Source organism: Arachis stenosperma, chromosome 3 (assembly GCF_014773155.1).
Source record: "Arachis stenosperma cultivar V10309 chromosome 3, arast.V10309.gnm1.PFL2, whole genome shotgun sequence".
NCBI lineage: Eukaryota > Viridiplantae > Streptophyta > Magnoliopsida > Fabales > Fabaceae > Arachis > Arachis stenosperma.
The window spans coordinates 31,334,872-31,357,125 of record NC_080379.1 but is presented as its reverse complement, the minus strand read 5'-3'; the positions used below and the strand labels follow the sequence as shown (position 1 = coordinate 31,357,125).

The window sequence follows — 22,254 nt, the reverse complement described above, 5'->3', positions numbered from 1 at the left end:
TATTATTACTTTCTATTCAATTCTCTTTTATTCTTATTCCAAGATATACGTTGCACAACACTTTGATGAATGTGATGATCCGTGACACTCATCATCATTCTCACCTATGAACGTGTGTGACTGACAACCACTTCCGTTCTACCTTAGGCCGGGCGCATATCTCTTAGATTCCCCAACAGAATCTTCGTGGTATAAGCTAGATAGATGGTGGCATTCATGGGGATCCGGAAAGTCTAACCTTGTCTGTGGTATTCCGAGTAGGATTCCGATATTGAATGACTGCGACGAGCTTCAAACTCCTGAAGGCTGGGCGTTAGTGATAGACGCAAAAGGATCAATGGATTCTATTCCAACCTGATTGAGAACCGACAGATGATTAGCCGTACTGTGACAGAGCATTTCGACCATTTTCACTGAGAGGATGGGATGTAGCCATCAACAAGGGTGATGTCTCCAGACGATTAGCCGTGCAGTAACAGCGCATAGGACCATTTTCCCGAGAGGATTAAAAGTAGTCATTGATGATGGTGATGCCCTACATACAGCTTGCCATGGAAAGGAGTAAGAAGGATTGGATGAAAGCAATAAGAAAGTAGAGATTCGAAAGGATTCTAGCATCTCCACACGCCTATCTGAAATTCCCACTATTGATTTACATAAGTATTTCTATCCCTTTTTATTTTCTATTTATTATTAATTATTCGAAAATCCATAAACCAATTTAATCTGCCTAACTGAGATTTACAAGGTGACCATAGCTTGCTTCATACTAACAATCTCTGTGGGATCGACCCTTACTCACGTAAGGTATTACTTGGATGACCCAGTACACTTGCTGGTTAAGTTGAACGGAGTTGTGTCCACACATAGTTGAAAAAGCAATGAATTTTACAAAATACAATAACAAAGGAATCACAATTTCATCCACCATAGTCATAACATTATATATAATAATCACACTACTTTTTAATATGAAGAGGGTAATTTCTTAAGAGTAATTAAATGCAAATTCTAAAGAATTTACTGAGACTAAAGTTTCAAGCAGTACGGAGTAAAATAAAATGAATTATATTTATATTTAAAATAATTATAAGGAATTTTCCATCAGGTTTCATCTATAATCAATACAACAATATTATTCATACACTAAATACTCTTAACATCTGTATCTTATGGTTATTATTAATTAATTATATATTTTGATTACTTTTAAATTAACAAAAGTAAATAAAGGAAAATGAAGGAAGAATACAAGATTATTCAAGTGCGCTGCATACCATGCAATTGGACGATGCAGTAAAATGAAGGAAGCATATCAATAGGACTTGATTAGAGATAAATGATTAGTTCTTTGATTTTGATCAATCAGACACCTGAAATAAAAAAAAGGGGGCAAAAAGTGAATGTTAATACATACTTAATAAGCCAAAAGTTTGTAGGAGACATGAAAGAATAATCCAATTTCAAGGCAAAAGTGCCTATCTTAATATATTACCTCTCCCAGACAGTTCTCCAACTTCATGTTAAAGATTAAAAATAAGGCCTAGAAATTCAACTCAAGGAAATGGGTGTATTCAAAAATTACTATAATATGGTCATATTTTGCCATATGACTTATCAGTTTTCTCTTCAAACCAATACATTGAAAGAAAAATGTACTTATCAGAAGCATTAAACTTTTACCTATTCAAACAGAAATTCAAGCATGTCTCTGACTCCTTTTGAGGACACAAAACGAGCAAAGCATGCTGCCACTAAATTTAGGCCTTTGAGGTTTGAACCATTTTTTGTTTTTTTCATTATGTTGCAAACGCAATTAAAGGGACCAAGAAATGGATCAAATAATCACCAGCTGTGGAGACAAACCCATGAATCCCGTGAAACATTATATGATCTTCCATCTTTAATTCTTACTTTCTCCAAGTGTTGCAAATCAGACTCACCTTTTTGTCGTGGTAGGTGTTACTTTTCCTATTGATTTGATTAGATCTTCCATTTTAATTATTGCATTCACATTGGTTGCAACATTTTTATTAATTTATTTTAGTAATTGATAATATTTTTTCACGTCAAAAGTGGATGTCTAAATAAATACTCTAAAATTTTTTAGTTCAAACAAATATTATTGACATATTAATAGCATGAATCAAAATTTTCTAAACTAAAAAATAACTGTGTATCTGACAAGAATCAAAACATATAATTATACTTTTTTTTTCCTAATGGATCTCACAAATTATTATTCTTTTATATTCTCTACACCTATCATACAGAGACATAGTCAGCTTGTTACCTTGAAAGCAGAAAAGCGAAACAAAAACCGATGAGCCATGGCTTCTCTCCGTCTTCAATTCCTTTCACAAAATTCTATTCCGTTATTCTCCAACTCTGATTAGCAAATCTGATTGTGAAGTTTTCTTGCTAGTCCCACCACTGAATTGAAGGAGCAGTTAAACTCATTTATACCTAAATTCAAATAAACAACTTAATTGGTGAGAAATTACATATTCATGATTCAAATCTGGATCAAGATCAGTAAGAGAAGAAAAAATATGAAAAGAGGTTCTTCTTCTCCTCTATTAGACTCACCTCAAAACAGAGAATAACAAATCCAATCCTAAAATTTGTTGAAACGAGAGAGATTCAAGGAGCGGAGGAGCAAGATTGAGAGCGCCAGTGAGATTGAGAGCGAGAGTCCGAAGGAGAACGAGATTTGGAGTGAGATTGAGAGCGCTAACTGGTTCCCGATCTTTCTTCCATTTCAATCGTTAGGCTAGGTCTCCAATTTGATTTGCAGCGTGTTATAGGAATAGGTAACACTTTTTAAGTTTTTTAAAAAAATTATATATATATATATATATATATATATATATATATATATATATTACTAACATTTCATTATAAATATTACTTTATATAAAATTTTATAATAATTACTAACATTTTAACAAATGTTAAGCAATAAATGTTACCAAATCTTCAAAATATAGTAGTGAATATACGTAATATTGTTCTTCCTTATCTTTGTTTATAAATATCTATTTATTAATTACATGAGAAAGACAACAATGAACGTAAAACATTGAAAATTCTTTAAAAACAACTCTTGTCGTTAGTTCACCCAATCTATAGTTCTAAGCAAGTAAATATTATGGTTTCCAAATATGCTACTCCTTCATTTTTTTAATTAATAATCATCTAATTTTAAATGATTCACATAGATTAAAAGAATGATTGTAATAAATCAAAGCTATAGAAATTTAAAAACAATAATTTACAAAGTTGTCATTAATGTTAACAGTTCGTCTTATTTAATTTAATTAATTATAAGTAACATATATAAAATAAAATTAATACTATTGCATATATATTTAATAAATAATAAAAAATAAAATTTTGAACATGAATATTTTTTTTTTAAAGAATGAATAGAGTTAGATTTATATATATGTTAGTGTTATAACCAAAGAGAAACTATAACTAACCTATAACTACTTGATTTACCTGAAGCTAACCTTTATCAATAATAGTTATACCCTTAACAATAACAAGTTGTGATAAACTAATCCACTAGAAATATACTTGGTTCTTGAAAGCTTTAGGAAAGGGGAGGAGGTGGACTGTGTGATTTACATAAATTTTTTATATTCTAGCTAAGCAAAACTTAGGAAAAAAATAATTTTATCTGGCCTCTAACAATGTCACAGTTATTTCACTAGTTGAAGAATTAGTCTTATTTTCAGATGACCTTTGTTCTTCAATTATTGGCGTCCTTTCTATAAGAAAACCAGGTTCTTTCGGTTGAGGCAAAGTGTTCTCATTAGTAAGCATCAAAATCACCGATGCCATGTTTGGCCTATCATCAGGATGCAATTGCACACATAAAAGACCAATGTGTATGCAACGTAGAACCTCTGAAATTGTAAAAGTGTCTTCCAAACAAGCATCTACTAGTTTCATTGGATTTTCTTCTTTCCATAATCTCCATGCCTGTAATAGTAACATTCGAAGAAAATATTTATGATCCTAAAATTTCATATATATGTAAAACAAATGTTATGATAACTTACATGTCCTAGAAGATTGAACCCTTGATTAGGATAAAAAATTCCTGTGTTTTTCCGTCCACTTACTATCTCTAATAATATTATTCCAAAGCTGAAAACATCAGATTTGGTAGAAAATATCCCTTCTATTGCATATTCTGGTGCCATATAGCCACTTGATAAAATTGAACAAATTGAATTATTTTTGTGATTAAAATGTATGTAAAACTTGAAAAAATAAATCAATTTTCCAGCTAATCGATACTTACTATGTTCCTGCAATTATTTTTGTATTCGCTTCCATTTGATTTTCAGTAAACATTCGTGCCACTCCAAAATCTGAAATTTTTGGGTTCAATTCATTGTCTAATAAAATATTACTTGTTTTAAGATCTCTGTGTATAATTCTCAATCTTGAATCTTGGTGAAGATAAAGAAGTCCACGAGCAATTCCAAATATGATGTTAAATCGTTTCATCCAATCAAGAAGTTCTCGAGAAGAATCTGTAAAGGCAGTCAATAATATTAGTTTGATAAAATTTAAAAAAAAGGTGTTCTTAGAAAAAACTGTTTGCAGAGAACATACCAAAAAGAAAGGAATCTAAACTTTTATTGGGCATATACTCATAGATTAATATTCTTTCTTCTCCTTGGATGCAACAACCAAGAACCTTAGCAAGATTGCGGTGTTGAAGTTTGGAACATAATATAACTTCATTCTTAAATTCTTTTACTCCTTGTCCAGATTTATGCGCCAATCTTTTGACAGCAACCTCTTGCCCATCAATTAATGTACCCTGTATTTAATTAGTGTACAATTGAAACAATGATTAAAAATGGGTAGTGTTATTATCTTGGCATATAGTATTTAGAGAAATAATGTTAAATACTTAGTTACTTGCCATGTACACGTGCCCAAAACCACCTTGGCCAAGCCTCTTGTCACTTGAGAAGTTATTAGTGGCATGAACTATTGTGGTAAAATCGAAGAATGGAAGCTCAAGTTTTTCTTTATGGGCTTCATCAACTTCTTTTTCTTGTGGTATATTTCCTGTTTTTTCATGAGTGAAATCAACATAACATACTAATGACAACAAAGTAATTATTTTGTGAAAATAATTTTTAAATTGATGTTTTTTGTGTCAAATATGGGCACTAAGATCATAGTTATCTATTTAATTTTTCTGAAAACTAAATTTATAGGCCAAAAAATATAAGAATAATAACGATTAAGATTTTAGTGTCTATACTCCCTTTTAATTTTTTTCATTCGGATGCAATCAAATTTTATTTTCAAATATCATCTAGCGAGAATCATGTAAGTGGAACTTTCATATGAGCATTTCAATGTTTCAAACTAGAAAAATAATATCATATATTTTTTAAAAAAAAATCAAAATATGTATTAATTAAATTTGAAATTTGAAATAAATAATTTCTGTCATAATGTTCAACGGAGAGCAGTTGAGTAAATTTACCTCTAAGCTTTTTTTTCCTCCAATAGAAAGTTAAAACAATCATAAGAATCGAAAAAAAGCTAACTGAAATTGCCACAGCAAGCTTTCTCCTTTGCTCATCCTTTTTACTTTCTTCACTTGAAATAGTTTTGTTTGAAGAATCTACCCAAAGAAAGTATATACATAATTAATAAACAAAGAAGATTGTATATGTACTAGATAGCTTTAATAAACACAAACATTATCTTTGCATTTATTTTGTATTTGAATTAACACTAATTAATATTTTTTATAACATTGATCTTTCAAAATGACCAACTTGTTCATATGAGATACGTAATAAATGATGTCAGATACTATTCTATATTTTTTGATAAAATAATAGAAAATATTTATATACTGATTTCAATAAATATCAAATTTTCTTATAGTTTATATTATTCGATTTACTCTTATATGAGACAAATTAATCTAGCTAATTAATTTGTATTATTTAGATATTATTTTATTTAGATATTTTGTCAAGTGCACTTTAAGTTTTTTTTTTTGATAATTAGACACTCACAAAAATTCAAATAGAATATGTTTTACATTAGTATATGAAGCAAAAGTATCATCAATACTACTACAAATATGAAGATGAACAAATTCTAGCCATCTATAACCAAACTATAAAAACAATAAAAGCAATACAAAATATAAAAAAAGTATTTAATATTTAATACTCAATACTCCCACAATTGTACTACACACATCAGAATAAAGATTTTTTTAACCATTGTGTTATTTCTTTCCATCATCACCCTTTGCCTTCTAACCTATCTTTCACCTACCTTATAGTATAGTAGTAATTAGCATCTTGCATTATTACTTCTAACATTATCTCTATATTCATAAAAAAAATGTATTATTCCTTATCTTCCAAATGCACCATATCACAGTAAAAAAAAATGTGATCGTCTGCCTATCTTTGTTATATTTGGGGACAATTTTGGCCAAAATCTCACTCTTCATATTTCAACTGTATACTGTAATCTACACAAACTACAAATTTAAACTTCACTTCTTTAGTTACACATTTAACTGCCAGCCATCTTCTGTCTCTGATTATTTGTGAATTTTCAATAAATTCATAATTCCAAACACATAAAAGAATTCCTAAATGGTTATTTACTTTAAACATGTCCATTTAATATTACTCACTATCCAAATTCTGTTTGCTGAGCTCTTAGTAAGACTTTCACTTTTTGTTTCTATTAAACCAATAAAGGTTAGACGGTCTGTTAGGGACCTGTAGCCTGGTCTGTGTTTGGCCCGGCCTGACCTGACATGTTATAAAGTAGGCACAAACTCGAGCTCTTTTAAAAGTCTTAATATGTTAATAGGTCAGGTCCAGACTTATTAATTAGCCTTATTGGCCTGTCAGGCCTATTTGGGCCTATTAAAATATAATTAAATATATAAATAATTTTTTATTATTAATAAAATTATGAGATGTTTTAAATTTATTATATTTTATTATAATATTTTTGTATATTTAAATACTTTAAAAGATTAAAAGTTCTTATAAATATTAAATATGATATATTACATATAAATATTTTTATTTAAAAATATTTTTTTAAATAATATTTTTATTTTTGTAAAAAAAAAATTGTCAGACTTTTTAACAAACTTCAGGCTAGGTCAGGCTAAATAATAGGCCAAGTCTAGTACTTTATAGGCTGCAGGCCAATTAACTATATGACAGGACAGACCTATTAAGATCAAAGCCTGGCCTGTTTCCACCCCTACTTCTAGAAACCTTTTTAACTATCTCAACCTTTCTTTTTCTCCAACCCTCTAACCTTCCAAAACAAAAATTTCATTTGGAAAAAATTTTAACACTGACCGAAGTGATCTTCCATTGATCTCATTTCCATGTTATGTTCCTTTGCCTGCTTCCTTGTGCTTTTCTATTTTCTTTAGTCCTTGATTCTCTCTATTTTATGTTCTTGAATTCCATTAGCTTCTTCAAGACTTTGTTCGCAGCACATATCAAGAAAATCATGCCTCCTTCTTCACAAATTTGTTTATTGTTGATTGCTTTGCTCCACTCTTTGCTCCTCATCCCAATGTTACATGTAGTGTTTCCTTTTGGAGTACCCTCACTATCTACAATGTCAGCTTTTCTCTCAATCTTTCCATTCTGAGTGACATCGTCTTCCTCTCTATTGTGAAAGTGTGCTAACCAAGGAGGGCATGGACAAAAATCTAATTGGGTCATCTTACTACTATAACTTTTTTTTTTGAAATAAAGAAGCTCAACAGAAGAATGGAGCAAACAAGTAAGGAAACAAAAGAGAACACCTATTGGAACCACTTAGACATATCTTAGACCAAAAACAATCTCAATGTCATCTTTGACATTGCCATTAATAACAAAAAGGATCTTCACACCTCCAATCCTTGTAACTAAGAAAAGACATGTTGACGATCTCTTCTGCACTATTCCTTTTATTCTGAAACAACCTCATATTCCTTTCTACTTAGATGTTCCAAACTACGGTTAAGAAACTCATGAACCACTTCTTATGCTCCTCCTTCCTAATTGTTGCACCTGTCCACCTTAGAAAATGTTCCTTCAAAGTACCAGGAAATGACCAATGTGTCTACTAAGATAAGATAACCAAGCGCACCACACCTGCCAACTAAAATCACAGCCAAGAAACAAGTGGTGGACAAATTTAATATCATTATTACATAATATACACACATTATCATCTTGATTAACAATTCCAAGATGACACAATCTTTTATTCGTATTCACCCTGCCTATCAGAACAAACCAGACAAACAGCTCTACTCGACTAAACCTTTCCAAATACTACTATAACTTTCTGCCATCATCTAAAGGCCTATTTAATCTCTACCATTATTTTGAGCTGCATCACCTTTTGGTCCATGACACTTTAAAAATATCCATTATAAATTCTCTTTACCATTATTATAGCACCACTTATAATAATTATTATGACTAAGACCTCTTCACCCTAATCCAACCTCATTACCGCTTTCTCCAGCCATGACTCCTCTGGCACCACCAAGTTTATCACTTTTACGAATCTCTATTCACATTGCATTAACTCACACACTATTGGGTCCATGTAGCTTCTCTTTCTGCCCTCCTTCTCATCAAAAGTTGTCTCTTTCACTTCTGGTGAGCTTCCATGCACTTCATCCATGACTTCCATGCCTCCCTAACTATCCTTCCCACTCCTTGTTTCTTGGTCTTGGCCATTTCTCCCATGTTTTCACCCATCTTCTTCATAAACTGTGTTTTCTAACTCTTCGGGTGAACTTGGATGATATACACCTCTCTACCAAATTTTCATCCATACACTTCAACTTCAACTCCTTCTACTTTCATCACAAACGACTCTTGCATTAATTCCCAATAATAATTATCAATAAGATTCTGGCTAAGTCATATGAACATCTCCGTTCCATAATATCATCACTACTACACATGCCTTGTTTACCGACGGCTTGTCCCGAGGCAGAGATTACCAATGATTAAGCCATTGGTAATAAGGAAAGACATCACTAAATTTGGATGTGTTTCATTTTTTTTGTAAGAATACATTTACTGACGGCCTGATTGTTGGTAACTTTGGCAAGGTTTGGTGTGAAGTTAGTGCCGATTGCCGTTCGCTATGTTTACAAACGGCTGTCGTTACCGATGCTTCGAATGTCAATATTAAACTAAATTCTTTAATTGTTTTATGGATGACTTGGCCATAGGTAATATATATAATGATAATAATAATAAAAAATATTTATTATAATTACTGATGGCCAAATTGTTGGTATTTCTACAACGAAGAAATTAATTTTTGTAAATAAAAAGGGTAACTAATTATCGATGGTCTCACTGATGGTAAATTCACATTTATATTTATTTAATTATAAATTAAATTATTATTTAAAATTCCAAAATTTGTGCATGTTTCAGTACTACCCACGACTAGATCATCGAAAAAATTAGTTTAATAAAATGCAGCATTTTGCAACATCAGTAATTATTATTATCGATGGACAGGCCACAAGTAATCGGCGAGACCGAATTTAAAATGAGGCTTACTCCCTCATTTAACAACTCGCCATCGTCAGAGCTCCGATCAAGATCTTGACCCTGCCATTGTGTTTATAGTAAGTTTCTCTTCAATTTAATAGGTTTTTTTTTTTTATTGGTCTCATTTTTTTGATCATTTTGAGTGCCCCTAATTTTTTTATTCTGAGTTTAGGCCTATCTCAATTGTCATTTATTGCAAGTTTCAGATAACATTTGGAAGCTGAGCTTGCTGTCAGGGTAGGGGGTTCATCAATTTTTTAGGTTTGATTACTCTACTGGTCTTTATAGTTTTACCAAATTTTTAATTAGGTCTTGATACTTTTTTTCCTTTTCAATTGGGTCTCTACTGTGACAAAAATATTGGAACTAATGGAATATTCTGTTAAACTATATAGAATATTCAGTCAATTATTAAGCCTATTCGTTTTGTTTAACGAAATATTCTGTTAATTTCAACATTTTTGTCATGGCAAGGACTTAATTACAAAATCTAATATGGTATATAGACTCAATCGAAAATAAAAAAATATAGGGACCTAATTAAAAATTCAGTAAAACTATCGGGACCGACAGAATAATTAAACCTTTTTTTACTGCTTTTTGTGGTCTCAATAGATCAATTGGCCTAATTAAGTTGGTCTCTATTCTAATTTAATATGTTTTAATTGTTATTAAACTTTATTATTGTTGAAATTGAAAAATTATATAATTTAATATATATATATATATATATATATATATATAAGTGGAAAAAATTATAACTTGAAAATTTTATTTTTTTTACCAATTATGCTTGTTTAGGATAGAGACTTGAATCTTAAGATAGAGTTGTGTAAGAGAGGCAAAATGATTCTATGCAAGGGCTCAGAGATCATTTCTATTTGTTTATTGTAGAGTTGTTTGCATGTTGATTGTCTATATTGTGTTATATATGGTTAAATATATCAAATACATAATTGGGGTTAATAATTGGAAAATTTAAAATGTCTTACTTTTAGAAGAGACTCTGTCAAAATATTTTTAAAATTTTCAAACACTTAATAAAAATTAAATATAAAATTCTTTTGGAAAATATAGCAGGAATTGTGGCATTAATGGCTCAAAATCACTCGTGCATGGATGATAGAGTCTATCCAAATGGGAGAGTTTGAAACATTCGTTTGTTTATGGTTTAGGCAAATTCTTAAACACTTGTCGGTTGTTAGATGTTCATCTGATGATGAGTAAAGTCAGGTTTAAGTGTGCCAAGTTAAATGAATTACGCTAGAGACTATTGATGATGTTAGGTGTGATTTGTTGATGAATGCGTTTATGTCAAATTATTGGGTTTGGATACAACAAGGAGCTATAAGAGAGCCTATAAGTTGGAAGTAGCCCTGGAGTAGGTGGGTATTATCATAATGATGATGTACCGGGTGTAATTTTCTAGGAGGATAATACTGTTAGGTATAATCAATGGTGGTAGATACATTTTAACAACCTAGTGTATGTATGAATCAATTTTGGAATTAGTCTATAGGCCTCTATGAGAAAGATTTGTTCACTCATAACTATCAATTGCCACTAGATGTTAAGCATTATGTTCAAGAATAATCATTCACGATACTCTTTTATTCAAGTGGCTACATTAGTAAGGGAAGTTGCAAAGGATCCAAGTGATATTCCCAAGAACTGCTATGAAGCCAAGAAGGTTGTCTAGCAGTTGGGGTTAAAGAATGTTAAGATAGATTGTACGCAAGTTAACAGTTGTGTGATATATTACAAGGATGATGAGCTACTAACAAAGTACAAATTTTGCAATTCGCTTAGATTTGACACAAAAAAATGTACTAAAAAGGTTCCATATAAGAGAGTGCGTTATTTACCCATAATCTGTAGACTCCAAAAGTTGTATGCTTCAAAGAGTTCTGCTCCTCACATGAGATGGAATTTTAACAACCATCGAACATATGATGTTATGACCTACCTTTTCCATGGAAAAGTATGGTTTCAGTTTGATTAAAAACAAAAACACCCATATTTTGCAGCAGAATTGAACCAAGAAATATTAAACTTAACTTTTTTCTGATGAGTTTGCCCCTAACATCTACTTTAGCATCCTTTATTCATATTGGCCTGTCATTATTATCCCTTACAATCTTCTACATGAGATGTGTATAAAAGATTCTTATATATTTCTAACTTGTATTATTTTTTACCCAAATAATCCAAAAGCTAAAATAGAAGTATGTCTTCAACCCCTCGTTGATGAGTAAACTAGTTGTAATCTCCTAGAATTTTAACTTATGATGTGTCATTCAAATTAACTGCACACGTAAAGCCGCCTTAATATGCACAATTAACGATTTTGCTATTTATGGGATATTGTCCTGTTGGATAATACAAGGGTAAAATAGTCATATTAAAAAATATGAAGTTATTAAGGAAAAATTTAAGAGTAAAGGATAAAATAGTCATACTGTAAGATGTTAAGGGTAGAAAGATAATTATGAGGAAAGAAGGTATAAAAGTCTCTTAAGAAAAGATTAAAGGATTATTTTAAGAAAAGATGGAGGACAAAACATAAATTTTAAAAGCTTTAAGAACACAAGGGATCATTCACTAGATATTCGCCTAGCAAGATCAAGGGTTTCATCTAGGTTGCCTAGTGCATGGACTGTATACGGGATTGTATTTGATTACACCTACGGAGGTTTGTTTGAAGGAGGGATATCCACCGACTGCTATACATTGTTTCCCATTGTGCGTATATTATGGCGTCAAGCTCTACGACGATTGCTTGTTGTCACGGACAGATGCAATTGGAAGCCATATCTAGGACTAGTTCCTAGGTAATGTCAGGATGCGGGTTGTAAACCGACACATGAGCTAATGGTCTTCTTAGGATAGACATGTATCAAATTGTTTGCCACATCTTCTCAATGTTTGTATTTGTTGCATATTCTCTATATATGATTGTGTTTTATGCTTTATCATTGTTTCCTGTATTTTGTGCTTAATCTATACATGTTTACTATTCTGCTACTTGTTTACAATGATAGATTAGGGTTTAGTTAATGAGGAACTGAGAATTGGATAGATGAGCAAAGACTAAAACTTGATCCTAAGGATAATACGACGAAATGCACAATGATCTTATATGCTAGAGTTGTGTCCTAAGACCGATACAAGATTCATCCCTTTCATTAGTACCCTGCTGGAATCATAGGCTCTTACACCCTTTTCTTCATTGTTCCTATAAGTGGAGCTGACGATGATGTATACTAAATGCTAAGGCTATTACTCATGGTCCAGACTATCAAGTATATTAGCATTTTGGAGGACACACCATTAGTATGTATAGCTATATAAAGACCAGAGTACTTTTTTCTTTGCTTGTTAGTCTTTTTTCGAAGGATAGGATTCTACTATTTTCCGTTAGCACCGGATTCCAGACTAAGAACTTCCTAAAGGGCCTAGATCTGGGATATCTTATGTTTGTAAGTATATGTACATTATATATATATATATATATATATATATATATATATATATTATGTCGGGGTGGAGATTATCTTATGGATTATATGATCGATGCTACTCTTTATATGTCTTTATGAAGCCTTAACGGCCTTATGTGTTATAATCTGTTTACGTCTATCTTTGTACTTACTGTGTATTTATCTACTTAATAACTCACACTAACATATAAGTACACATAAATCTGCATACAATAAGTGCGACAACCTCAATATTATATAACTAAATACAGAGTTTATAGCCATATAGTTTGACCAATGAGTAACCCCTACGATCAGCATTTGTCATGACATGCTAATGTTGGATCGTTACACCACACATATATGGACAAAGTAAGCGGATGGAGATATGAGAGAGAAAGTTGGAATAACTTCTATTATTGAAAAGATGGTAAAATTTCATTTCAAATGGTTTGAGCATATAAAAAGAAGATCTATAAACCATCAAATTAGGAGGGTATATAAGATAGAAGATAGACAGGGGACGAAAGATAGAGGAAGACTTATGAAAACAATACATGGGGTGGTTAAAGGATATTTATATATAAATAATCTCATTGTAAACATGATATTTGATGGGGCTTATCTACGTCATTTGATTAATATAGTTGAACTCACCTATTTGAATATAATTTTGTTATTGTTATTGTTATTATTGTTGTTATAGTTTTGAATATGTTTCTTTTTAATGTTCAGTTGTCAACTGATTTACAAATTAACTGATTGAATTGATATTGGCTTCTTAGACTTTTTTTTAGAAACTTAATCATTTGTTGACTACTAAAACATTAACATTGAAACCTATTTCAAATAAAAAAATAAAAAAATGCTTTATCAAAACAAAAAAAGATGGCAGCATTTTGTGAGAGAAACAATACATACCAGTAGCTGATACAGGCACCCGAACATACAAATCTTGTCCTGGAATTGAAGCAACTCTGAGATCCATTAAATCTCCAAACCAAATTTGACAGCCACTGCCTTCTCCTCTAATATCTAAGATTGCATAGGCAGTGCAAGAACAATTCTTCCAACACTTAATCCTGCAATCATCAAGTGTCAAATTTCTACTTGCCCAAGACTTGGTGGTATCTGGCATTTTTAACCCACTGAATTTTTCAAAACCATCTCTATTTTTCACTTTACACCTCCATTCTTCACTTTGCATGCATCCTTCTGTCCAATCAAATGCCTCCCAGCTTCGTGGTGATTTCGGCTTAAAACCTGTTAAACACTTACATGGCGGTGACTCTTGCACAATGCAGTTCCCATAAGAACCACAAAGATTGTAGTTTTCACAATTGTCACGAGGCACCGACGAATATAATTGCCAAATTTGGTTCTCCGGGATCCAATTGTAGCGCTGACGCAAATAAACTGATTTGTTTAGAACGAGTCTTGTTATCACTGACTTATTGTCGAGGTTGTATGTGGTAAACACCTCATCATTGGTGGACACAAATTCTAATTGGAAAAGCGCTATGCTGGTGAATCTTTCTCCATTCCATGGACCACTCCTATAGTACTTTGTAGTTCCTTTCCATATAACCAACTCAGGGGTGGTTCCAAGTACAATTCCCCAAGTGAAATCTGCTGGAGAAGGGTCATCCCAATTCTTCCATGCTGATAACTTCCTGTTAAGGCCACCTTTTAGGTTCCAACCAATCTTCATTCCTGGTAACAGCGTATCAGATGGATAGTCAAAGCTCTGCCATAAGTAGCTTTTGAAATCATTATCCTTTTCGTCTCTTAGGACCAAGTTTCCTGAGTTTAGAAGTTGCACAATTGGACTATTGACTTGCTTCTGTGTTGTTGAATTTGATGACCTGTGTTGTACAATAAATATGAATACAAGTAGATGAGTCTTATTTTTATGGCCAATTCTATGATAAAAAGGATTTTCTATACATAGAATGAAAGCAAACCCTAAACCCTAATAAAAACAAATACTAATGAAAGCAAATACTTAATGTTATCTTAAAAATAAACAAAAATAAAGTTACATATTCTATGCGATAACTATATCCAATCATCCATCAAAGAGAATCTTCATCTCTTCACCATTTCTCCTCTTTATTATAACATGTTCTTATATTGTCACTCCAATTTTGATAATATCACTCTTCTATTTCTACATACAAATTCAAGTAAACATACAATACAAAAAAATATATTTATAGAATGACATTATGAAAAATGAGAGTGACATTATTATTTTTCATAAAAAAATTAGTCATCTTTTACTAATCTATATTCTCAGAAACTCTTTTAAAATGATAAATTAAATCTTTATTCTTAAAAATACGGGTTTTATTAGTTTCTGGGTAAATTTTTGTCTTACAATCATTAGTATACTGCAAAGATATAGATAGTTGAATGACATCTTTGACACTATAATGGCCAGTTAAGTCGAATACCTTTTAATTGCGGTTAATATATATGATATGTGAAGTTGATTTTTGTAACTTTATTGGTATCTACCAATAATTTTCATTTAATTAAATTCCATGAATTAATTTTGAATATCAATCTTGCGTGCTGATGACAGCAATTAAAAAGTGTTCTCATTATAAATAAGGGAAGATTAAAACACCACAACAACACTTAAATGTTTATTACAATCGAATTACGCTAATAGATGTAAGATGAAGGTTTGATCAACCACCACGGTACCAAAAATTTGATACAGAATTTACAATACAATATCGATAGAACTACTGACAAGTGTATCGAATTGCATTAAATAATAAATTTATGATGAGTGAATTTTGATCTCACGAGAATTAAAAAATTAACCAAGCAATGATTGATAGAATATTTTAGTCAGACAGTTATATGTTGGATGATAAGCAATTTGAGAATTAAGGTAGTGTTTGTTGGAGAGACAGAAACAGAAAGATTGAGACTGAGAGACAAAGACTAAGAGACAGAGTTTGAAATAAATTTCAGTATTTTGTTTGGTATAAAGTAAAAGACAGAAATTGAAACAAGAATAAAATTCTAATTTAATTTGTATAAAGTATAAATTTAGAATTAATTAATTGAAATGAAGGTATTTTAAATATAAAATGTTATTAAAGTTTTAGTTTCTATTTCTAAAAATTTTAGTCCCTTGTGTCTCCACTTTTTGGAGGTGCTGAAATTTTGGGGATAAAGACAAAAATTTTAATACAAGTAAACCAATAAATATGATATTAAATTTTAGTCTCCCAATCTCTGTCTCAGTATCTCAAAACAAACGCTACCTAAATAACTTGAATAAGAATAAAAAGAAACAATAATTGACAAGAAAGTAAATAATAGAAATGTAAATTACTGGAACCTAAAGAACAAAAATTTTAAATTGCAGGAATATAAAGAATTGAAATGTAAATAACAACGAATCATAAGTTATATTTATAAAGTGGAAGGCTTAATTAGTAATTTTAAAATGTCAAAAAATCAAATTAAAAACTTTTTCTAACCAATTTCAAGTACAAAAAAAAATATTACTTCAATCTAGATATCATATATTATCCATCATTAATTCTAGGTTTATAGTTTTATAAATTTTTTAATTATATCTTTATAACTTAAAAATTTGTAATTGAATTATTAGGGTAAAAAACCATATTAAGCCAAATGAGTGAAAAAATAACGTAAATACGCCAAAGTGAAAATCGTTTCAGCAATAAGCCAAATCATATTTTTATATAATTCGAACCAGGCTGGTTCGAATTTCATTTCTACATAATTCGAACCAGCTTGGTTCGAATTATACACAAACACATGCACACACGTAATTCGAACCAGCTTGGTTCGAATTACACACAAACACACGCACACACATAATTCGAACCAGCTTGGTTCGAATTACACATTAATAATTTATTTAAAAAAATTTATTAAAAAAATTAATAATTTAAAAATTAAAAAATATATATTTTTATTTTATACGTTAAAAAAAGCTAACAAAATATTTAATTACGAGACTTCTTTAAAATATTAATGAGCTATCAATTCGAATTCCATACAATACTTTTCTGTCCATTTTTAATAGTTCATGAATATTTTTTAATAAATTTTTTTAAATTATAGTACAAAAAATATTTTATCCTATGCAAAAAAAATAAAAAAAGATTGCTTAAAAAATGTTAGGAGTACTATAAAAATTTGTAATGTTATAATAACTTAGGTAAATACATGCATGTACTCAAATTTTAAATAAAATACTCTATATAGTCAGTAATAATTTAGAAATGAAAGAAAATATTTTATTCCATACAAAATAATTAAAAAATATATTTTATTCTATGCAAAATAATTTAAAAAATGGCTTAAAAGATGTTAGAAGTACTATAAAAATTTGTAATGTCCTAATGACTTAGGACATTAAAGAAATACTCCACATAGTCACTAATAATTTAGAAATTAAAGAAAAAATATTTTTATCATGTATTTACCTAAATCACTAGAATATTACAAACTTTTATAGTACTCATAACATCTTTTAAGCCATTTTTTAAAATTATTTTGTATAGAATAAAATATATTTTTTAATTATTTTGTATGGAATAAAATATTTTCTTTCATTTCTAAATTATTACTGACTATGTAGAGTATTTTATTTAAAATTTGAGTACATGCATGTATTTACCTAAGTTATTATAACATTACAAATTTTTATAGTACTCCTAACATTTTTTAAGCAATCTTTTTTTATTTTTTTGCATAGGATAAAATATTTTTTGTACTATAATTTAAAAAAATTTATTAAAAAATATTCATGAACTATTAAAAATGGACAGAAAAGTATTGTATGGAATTCGAATTGATAGCTCATTAATATTTTAAAGAAGTCTCGTAATTAAATATTTTGTTAGCTTTTTTTAACGTATGAAATAAAAATATATATTTTTTAATTTTTAAATTATTAATTTTTTTAATAAATTTTTTAAATAAATTATTAATGTGTAATTCGAACCAAGCTGGTTCGAATTATGTGTGTGCGTGTGTTTGTGTGTAATTCGAACCAAGCTGGTTCGAATTACGTGTGTGCATGTGTTTGTGTATAATTCGAACCAAGCTGGTTCGAATTATGTAGAAATGAAATTCGAACCAGCCTGGTTCGAATTATATAAAAATATGATTTGGCTTATTGCTGAAACGATTTTCACTTTGGCGTATTTACGTTATTTTTTCACTCATTTGGCTTAATATGGTTTTTTACCCGAATTATTATATTAGATATTTGTAATTAGATTTTTATTAGTTGTTATTTTTCAGAAAAAATATAATAATTTTAAAATATTTTGCTTATAGAATATTTCATAATTCATTTTACATTAAATAAAAAAACAAATATTTCAAAAAGAAATTACTTTTCTTAATAAAAAGTGGTTAAAAAAGTATTTGATTAAAATTTTTTATTTAATATAAAAATTTAATTACAAATATTTAAATTATAAAATTTTAATTAAAAATTTGATAAATTTTTAAGGATTAAGAATGGAGTAATTAAACATTTATTTATCACTAACAATAAAGGGATTGTATGTGGTCTGTGGGGTATCCGGTTTCCAGTTTCTTTTTACAGCTCTATTTATATTTTACAGCTAAAATTGTTATCTTATAATTTTAGCTATATTTTTCAAATAACATTAAAGTTCTATAGCACCTAAATACCATAATCATAATTGTAATATATAATCCCATCAGTATGAAAAAGTTGAGGCAATTTATTGAATATATGGGATAAATACAAGTGTACAACTTTGAAAAATCCTCAGCAAAGCATGCACATGCAGTGATGCAGAGAGTTGCAAGTTTTATCTGATCGAAAAGAAAAATAATGATAAAGAAAGGAGAATGCACATGCAGTTAAAAAATTTGAAAAGGATAACAGATAAATCGCTTGAATTTTTCTTTTATCAAATAGAAAATTTATCTGATAGATAAAAAAAAATATTAGGTGAATCGGTTATTTTTATAATTAAGTCCAACCAAGCCTTCTTTTCTTCTTCTGTGTCTCATTCTTACGACAATAAGCTATTGGATGAAATTAGTTGAACTTAATTACCAAAATGACTTAATCACACATCATTACTGGTTGCTAACCAAACTAACCAAACAAGAGTTTCGTTATGGCTGAGAATCACAAGTCGTCCTTCTGAGTTGATGCTCAATTTGCTGGAGTTGTCTTTGATCGGATTTTCACGGTTGGCAACCCAAACAACAGTTCTAACTGGGATTCCTTTGTACCAGATTCCAAGGTAGCGATTTGAGTTATTACCGGGACTGAAGAAACCCATCTCAAAGATTTCATCTTCGGAAACCAAAGTATTTCCATCAGGAAGTGACTGAAATTGTGTCATGGTATCGGTTGCAAGCAGAGAAGATGGAAGGAATAATACTATAAGCAGTTGGGTTACTAAAAATAGAAAGGTTGTGATGAATTTGGCCATTGCTGCGCTTTAGGAAATTTGTGCACACTCTCTTTCAGTGCGTGCTTATAATGGTCAATGGGAAGAGATATTTTCAGTGGGTAGACATGGTAGACCAAGCATGTGGTTTGAATAATTGAATAATTATGGATCAATGCTAAATGCTAAACATTGCAAGTCGTTGGAGAGCTGTTGGGACTTTATTAAATCTCGTTGAATTCATATCCTTTATTGCTATTTAACAAGCAGACATATATAGCGGCAGATTTCTGTCAATGGTAGCTGATTGTTGGATGCATTGAGAAGGTGAAAAGCTGAGCTAGGCAACAATTTATTAGCATTATTGTTGACATCAAAATGGAGATCGGAGGATCCTTATTAGTACTTCTTTGACCTCTTCAACTTCCTTCACTTGCATTGCAGGATTGGGTGGCATGGTTGTGACGTCACCGCTTCTTTGACATTGTTGTTCGTTGTTGCTTTCTTTTATTTCGAGTATTTCATCACTTGTGGGAGACGAGCAGTTGCTATCGGTTTCTTCATCAATTTCAAGTATTTAATCAGTTGTGGGAGATGGCAAACATACATGGGAGCAATACTACATGATAAATAAAATTTATCTGCTATGACTAATATCTGATCAACTATGAATACTATAAGTTAAATCTTAAATTATAAATTCTAACCATATAAAAATAAGATGTGAACAAAAAATATAGACTGTGAACAAAAAATATAGACTAATATTAATAAAAAGACGTTATTAATCACTTGGACAGTGTTTGTTTAAAAAGACAAAACATCGATATAAGAATATAGAAATATAAAATCGTAATTAATAAATAAAATATACATAAAAATATTATATCTATCTTGACAGAAAAAATATCAAAATACTAATAAGATATATAATTTATTTTTTATTTTTTTAATATTTTTATTAATTTTTTGTTATTGTATTTTTTTTTTAATTTGTTGAATAAAAAAATAAAAATAAATTAAATTTTTATAATTTATTATCAAATAAAATATAAAAATACTAAAATTTATATTTTTAATATTTTATCCTGTCCTATTTTTCAAAAATAAATACCGTCTTATAATCTTATTAATGTCCAAAACATTAGTTTTTAAAGATGACAATGTGACTAAGTAATTATGAAACGTATATTATTGCGAGTCTTAGTTAGAAAAGCACTCATTGAACCGATCAAAACTTCATGAATTAATTTATAAACAAATTGATTTATGGAGCATGAATAAAATGATTCACAATGCTCATTGGTCTTTTTTTTTTTTAATTGGATGTAAAACAAAAATTATTATTTATATTAATTTTAATAAAAAATATATTTTTAAGAGAGTGATAAGTTTATTTTTAAAAATTTACAAATATTCACTTTGATTTTTTTTATACTTTAGAACAAAATATAATTTTAATATAGTAATAGTATGTTTTAGAAATGTATAACTTTTTTACTTTTATTAAAAAAAATTATTATTAGCATTAATTGTGGTGCAAAATATTATTTCAAATGTGTAATAAGTATGTTTTAAAAATTTATAATTTACTTCCATTGTTAAAAAAATATAGCTTTTGGCACAAAATATAATTTTTAAAAAATGACGAATATGTTTTAAAATTTTATAATCTTTTCTTTGACAAGAAATTCTTTTTTATATATCTTTTAAAAATTTATAATATTTTTATGTTACAATTAGTTTACATACAAAATTAAAATAATTGGAATACGCATCTTATGACTATTGAAGCCACAACATTGTCCTTAGCACAATATGGTTCTGGCATTATCATATGAGTCGCACCCTTAATAACATCTAAATGTTCACTGTAACACATTGTTTGAATATATGATTGAAAAATGAGCGAAAAAAAATATGAAAAAAGAAAATGTGAAAAAAAATAAAAGTTTTAGTCCAACTCAAATCATATCTGAATATATACATGTAAGTTTTAGTTCACTCGGTCTTTATTATTTTATTTCAGTTCACCCAAATAAAACTCAAAAATTGCAAACTAAGGGTCCGTTTGAAAAATTTTAGAAGTAACTTTTTTAACTTTTGACTTATGAAAAGTAGTAGTATTAATGTTTGGTGTAATTTTTAAAACCAAATTGCAACTTTCTAAGAAGCTATTAAGGAGCTTATAGAGAAGTTAAAAAAAATGACTTCTCTCGTAATACTTCTACTTTTCATCACATTTCTATAAAATAAGCACTTTTAGAGTTAAAAATCCAAACACAAAATAACTTATTTATAAGTTACTTTTAACAGAGTCATTTATTGTTTAAATTATTTTATCAAAAGGAGTTTAATTAAGTTGGTTACCCAAACTGGACCTAAATACAGCATTAGAATAAAGAAGAACTAACAAAATAAAACATCTCTCTTTTCACATTTGGATGAGAATGAAACACTAAACTAAATAAAATCCAAAAATTGAAAACTTTGAACAATTAAATCAAACTATCAATACCAATAAACAAAAATTAAACAAAATCAAAATCCTAACCGTAAATGCTTAAAGTATCAAAACCCTAACCATCATTACCACGACACTGCAAACGCTGAACGTGGTTGACAGTTGGCACTGACCGATGGCGAGGAGGAGGGTTGAGAGATGGAAACGGAGGTGCGATGAGTGAAGGAGAGGGAGACAGCAGCATGACGACTTTG

At 29.6% G+C, this 22,254-nt stretch overlaps 1 protein-coding gene and 1 long non-coding RNA gene across 2 annotated transcripts; both read right to left on the bottom strand.

Moving 5' to 3' along the window:
• Positions 1-1,308: 1,308 nt before the first annotated feature.
• Positions 1,309-2,702, bottom strand: LOC130966982 (uncharacterized). The gene is made up of 3 exons (XR_009081304.1): positions 2,590-2,702; positions 2,294-2,466; positions 1,309-1,373 (listed from the first exon to the last, which is right to left on the bottom strand). It is a non-coding gene; the product is annotated as an uncharacterized LOC130966982 (long non-coding RNA).
• Positions 2,703-3,576: 874 nt separating this feature from the next.
• LOC130965826 (G-type lectin S-receptor-like serine/threonine-protein kinase At4g27290) lies at positions 3,577-19,488 on the bottom strand. The gene is made up of 8 exons (XM_057890584.1): positions 19,241-19,488; positions 14,018-14,961; positions 5,525-5,665; positions 4,949-5,097; positions 4,633-4,843; positions 4,316-4,550; positions 4,071-4,221; positions 3,577-3,990 (listed from the first exon to the last, which is right to left on the bottom strand). The coding sequence occupies exons 1-8, from the start codon at positions 19,486-19,488 to the stop codon at positions 3,682-3,684; spliced, it is 2,388 nt and encodes a 795-aa protein (XP_057746567.1). The 3' UTR covers positions 3,577-3,681.
• Positions 19,489-22,254: the final 2,766 nt, after the last annotated feature.

Bases quoted from the DNA above. Each gene is read 5' to 3' on its own strand.
- LOC130965826 (XM_057890584.1), bottom strand. From the start codon at position 19,488: ATGACACAATTTCAGTCACTTCCTGATGGAAATACTTTGGTTTCCGAA. The intron at 5,098-5,524 runs GTAAATTTACTC...ATGAAAAAACAG, and splicing joins GAGGAAAAAAAAGCTTAGAG to GAAATATACCACAAGAAAAA. The intron at 3,991-4,070 runs GTAAGTTATCAT...TTACTATTACAG, and splicing joins GGTTCAATCTTCTAGGACAT to GCATGGAGATTATGGAAAGA.